The 4575-nt window shown below is 39.1% G+C and overlaps 1 protein-coding gene across 5 annotated transcripts; it reads right to left on the bottom strand.

The window, feature by feature from the left end:
• Nucleotides 1-1025: 1025 nt before the first annotated feature.
• LOC123961918 (mannose-binding protein C-like) lies at nucleotides 1026-4363 on the bottom strand. 5 transcript variants are annotated; one of them, XM_046037721.1, is made up of 5 exons: nucleotides 4047-4363; nucleotides 3494-3614; nucleotides 2836-2886; nucleotides 2139-2204; nucleotides 1026-1720 (listed from the first exon to the last, which is right to left on the bottom strand). In XM_046037721.1, the coding sequence occupies exons 1-5, from the start codon at nucleotides 4131-4133 to the stop codon at nucleotides 1338-1340; spliced, it is 708 nt and encodes a 235-aa protein (XP_045893677.1). In that variant the 5' UTR covers nucleotides 4134-4363; the 3' UTR covers nucleotides 1026-1337. The 5 variants fall into 5 exon arrangements, with proteins under 5 accessions (XP_045893677.1, XP_045893676.1, XP_045893679.1 ...); XM_046037720.1 differs by having other exon boundaries at nucleotides 3467-3614; nucleotides 4047-4362; XM_046037723.1 differs by having other exon boundaries at nucleotides 3467-3640; nucleotides 4148-4362.
• Between the last annotated feature and the right edge of the window lie 212 nt (nucleotides 4364-4575).

Raw genomic sequence — 4575 nt, 5'->3', positions numbered from 1 at the left:
TGTAGTGCCAAATCACAACAACAGTTTCATAAAAGAGCAGGTCTAGACCATACTCTGTGATATTATTTATTTATCAAGAGCAAGCACTATGCAACAGAGGCAATGACTGGGTATCGTTCAATTTTCGATATCGATACAATACCTTGACTTCGATACCAGTTGCTGAACAATACTTTTTTTGATACCAATTTTATTCTCAACAAACTGAGAACCATTGTTTGTATAAAGTAACTTAATTATCACATTGTCATTAAGATTGTTTATTTTAATAATTGTTCCTTTTAAAAATTCTGCTTGTCAAGCAAGACATATTTTCAAGGTAACACAAACAAGTATGTGTATGCGTTTTTGTGTGAGTGTGCAAAATTAGAATTAGAAGATTCTTTATTGCCACATATACATACATGTAGCAAAATTTATCCTCTGCATTGGGGCAGCCGCTGTGCATTGCCTTGGGACCAACTCTAGAACTTTATACCAGTGTCAGGTCAATAACACTGATAGGAGAACCAAACATGTTTTTTTTGGTGTTGGGGGGAAAGAGGAGCACCTGGAGGAAACCCATGCACGGAGAACATGTAAACTCCACACAGAAAGGCCGGGGCAACCGGGGTTTAACAGGTCAGCACAGCTTGGATAAATTTCTGTGCCTAGTTTGGTACCCGTTACATCAATAAATAGGTTAGTCAACCAAATTAGTGGTATGGTGGTTTGCATGAACAGGGTGGCCTTGGATGGAATCAAATTCCCAGCCTGAATTATTGTGTCAGTCCAGCCCTGATTGAGGGAGTATACATAACCAAGACCAACACCATATCTACTTCATTAGATGTGCGGGGGACAACCAAGTTTGCTGAGGCAACTGGGACAGCACAGTTTAAACACGACACCTTAATGAAGCACAACAGCAGCTTAAAACATAAAATATGCTGATACAGATGCACAAATGCCACTTCCAGTATGTGCATTTGTTAAGCAACATTCAATTAAAATGGGACTGAACTAAAATAAAACAGTATTCTGTATTTATTGCCAAAGCATTTATTAATAATACAGTTAAAATGGGGAAAATGTGAAATATTACTGCGTTACAGGTCAATTTAAGTTTCGCGCCCCTAAAATTTCTGCCTGTTTCCCTAAACTTTTCAGTTAGGGGCTACAGTGCTCCCAGTGAAAATAGTCTCGAACCCTGTCTTGTTCTTATAATATCCTTTAATTATGTACTTTGATACTTTTTCATAAAGGAAGAGGTCTTTGCATCAGTAATAATGTCATGCTGATGATGATGGTTTAGGGAGTGTTACATGTGGAAGTAAGAGCAATGATATAAGAACTTTCTATATCTGACAAATGATGTAAGCATTTAAGGAGCATTCGTGTGTCACTCGCCAAACACTGTTTTCTGACAGCATGGTGCAGCCTGTGTCCTGGATGGATTTGTCTGGCTGCCCTTCTCCCCATTTGGTAAAGGTCAGAGGTCGATTTTTCAGATCTGTTGCAAAATTCCCCTCTGCTTTTTTATAGTTGACGTTGATCCAGGCCATTTTGTCAACATCCCCAAACACTTGAGTCAGTATTCTGTTCTCCTCCTCGTTCTGGGGCAAAGCCAGCTCCAAGCCTCGTTGGGAGCAGAACTCTGTGGCCCCAGAGAAAGAGCCTCTCTCCTTATTAGACACAAAGTATTTCTGACCAACCCTCCGGAAAAAATCATAGTTTGTAGCTGAAGAAAAAACAAAAAAAAACAACAAACAAGGAATAAATGAATTAATTTTACATCCAACTAATTTGTGTTGTCGTCTTGGCCATCTGGCTCAAACTCTGTTGAGAAGTCTTTGACAAAACACACTTTGTTTTACATGTTTGTTTTTCCTCTGACACTAAAATATCAGACTTTCTTTTTGCTTCATACACAAGTGAAATATGTTCATTTGATTCTGCTTTTCAAGATAAACATTTTGGGAAAACATTTCAGGATGGAGTAAAGACATTAAGATTAACGATGCCAAGAATCACTCCGCTTACCCTACTAGAAATCTAACTAAGAACTGTCCCTTAAATAGCTATAATACATACAGTCTCCATCCATATGCACTCATTTCCTGTAACAATCCCTTGTAATGCTTGAATACAATACTTACCCAGCTCTAACTTAGCAAGGCTGTTCTTTAAGGCTTCAAGGTCCTGGTTAATGGAGCCAAACACATCTGGATCAAACAGATTAAGTTTAGTTACCAAACTGACAGTAAGTTGGAGTCCACATTGTGACAGAAGTGCACCCTCCACAAATGAAAAGCTTATCTTTACTTTGTGATTATAGTTTTTTTTTTTTTTACAACTGCTTACATACATTTTCAAAACTCTCTCCTTTTTTCAAAACTCTACACACAATTCCCAAAACTGCACACACAAAATGCAAAATGTCTCATGTCTATGTGTCTGATTACATTTCTAGTTATCTTCTCTTTCTACCATTGAAATCCCCTCCCAAACGTATGGCTGATCTTTATGAGGGAAATTTGTGACATGTACCTTTACATTTACAAACTATGGGATCAAAGAGTTGAAATAATCTCTTGGACTCTGCCTCAAGGAAAAACACTAGCTTTAAAAACCAAGTAGAATTGTTATTGTAACTAAACTAGGATACACTGTACAAGTGTTTCTTTGGATGTCCACCCTTTGTGTATCCATCTATACTTAACCACAATGACGATACTGAAGTTTGCCCTCAAGTTGTACTACTGCTGCATCCTGCAATTTATTAAATGACAAACAGTTGTTACCCAGCTGGTGAAAGTAATTCTTTAAAATCTAGAATATATATATATATATAACCTCGTCCACAGATTACAGCAGGTCCAGAAACTCCTGGAGGTCCAGAAGGTCCTATGATCCCAGAAGAGCAGAGAAAGACAAAAATATTAAAAATCCATCGTCTCACTAGTAGCCCCATCAGGCTATAATGTTTGTTTTCTACTTGAAAACCCAAAAATTTAGACATCTTTTGCTATTCTCAGAGGTCTGAAGGTTACCTAAGTCAAAAAGGTTTATCCTCTGGGGAGCCTGAAAGGATCCATTGAATGTCAGTCTTCCCTATATGTGTTGCCTGAGTGAGACTGCAGATGACAGACTGGCCCAATGTAGTTTGGCCAATCATCCTCATTTTTGAATGATTTTTCCCAGCATGGGATGTCAATCCTTTCTGTATATTTTGAAATGTTTATGAAGTTGACAGTCTGACCATCACAGCTGACACAGTGAGCCAAATAAAGAAACTGAACAAGGAAGCTGATCTCAGAGGATCATTGCAGATTGTTTTTAGTGACAATCCTGCAATCTCTCTCGAAACTGCCTTGGACAGGCACCCTCTATTGGACATAGGGGGTGCAAGAATTCAGACAAAAAGATGACAGGAATCTGTCCAGAAAGAATGATCCTAGGACTTTGGATAGTGAGTATTACATACCCACTAGCCCAGTAAATCCACGTTCACCTTTGGGACCAGGTGGACCAGGTAGACCAGGTCGACCAGGTGGACCAGGTGGACCACTGAGCTGACTGTAGCCACTTGGAGGCATCAGGCAAAGGATGCAGAACAGGAGAAACATCCTAATCTGCAAAACATCAGTGTAGGTGAAATCTTCAACAAAAAAAAAAAAAAGTTACATTCCATTTGAACTCTACAATGTTCAAAATAGTTAAGAATGTGCCCATTTTCAGACAGCATCAGGACAATTGTTAATCAGAAGGAGCTTTATTGCCAAGTAGTGTTTTACACAGGTGCTACACGTAGATAAACATACAGTCAACATAAATGTAGAAGCTGACAAATAAAATCAAAGGTGGTCATGTCAGAATTGAGTCTGTAGCAAAGAATGACCTCTTTATTTTAAATTACGCATCTCCTGTAGTTCCCTGCTCCTTGTAACGCTTCAGATAAATTGACTGGATTTGTATTGCGATGTGCTGCATGTAAATGTACCAAGCTGTTATCCAAAATGTTTTAATAACACTAAATCTAGTACCAAATAAACAGAAGAACTTACTGGATAAACAAGGAGTGATCTGCAGGTTGTGCTACTGCTGGAGTGACTGAGAACATAGTTGAAGTGCATGCATGTAAGGCTTGACATTAACACCAACCGACCTGGTCACGGGGAGCGCTGAGTGCAGACAATGGCAAGGCAAGAGGAGGATGCAGTTCAAACAAAAGATTTATTCAGCAAAACTTAGAGCTCAAGGCAAAGTCCAAACAAAGGTAATCCAGAAAACACAAAGGGGTTCCAAAAACACAGCGAATAATCCAGAACAGGGAAAACAAAGGAACAGGCAGGAACACTAGATGCAAGGACGTGACAAAGACTGAAGACAACTGAGGACAATATATACACACTGGTAAACGAGCTGGGAGGGCAGCACAGCTGAGATACATCAGGTAATCAAACAAAGCTAGACAAGGACACCAGGTACAGAGGGTTACCAAAATAAAACAGGAAGTAAAGTTCACAGGAACACACAAGGACAGATCTACCAAAGTAAAACACCAAAACATGGAAAGACATGGAAAATCAGGGC

The sequence above is a fragment of the Micropterus dolomieu genome, linkage group LG22 (assembly GCF_021292245.1).
Source record: "Micropterus dolomieu isolate WLL.071019.BEF.003 ecotype Adirondacks linkage group LG22, ASM2129224v1, whole genome shotgun sequence".
NCBI lineage: Eukaryota > Metazoa > Chordata > Actinopteri > Centrarchiformes > Centrarchidae > Micropterus > Micropterus dolomieu.
The sequence above is the reverse complement of the archived record's forward strand: the minus strand, read 5'-3'. Positions and strand labels throughout refer to the sequence as shown.

Bases quoted from the DNA above. Each gene is read 5' to 3' on its own strand.
- LOC123961918 (XM_046037720.1), bottom strand. From the start codon at position 4,133: ATGTCAAGCCTTACATGCATGCACTTCAACTATGTTCTCAGTCACTCC. The intron at 2,205-2,835 runs GTTATATATATA...TGTTTGATCCAG, and splicing joins TGCTGTAATCTGTGGACGAG to ATGTGTTTGGCTCCATTAAC. The intron at 1,721-2,138 runs GTAAGTATTGTA...TTTTTTCTTCAG, and splicing joins CCTTGCTAAGTTAGAGCTGG to CTACAAACTATGATTTTTTC.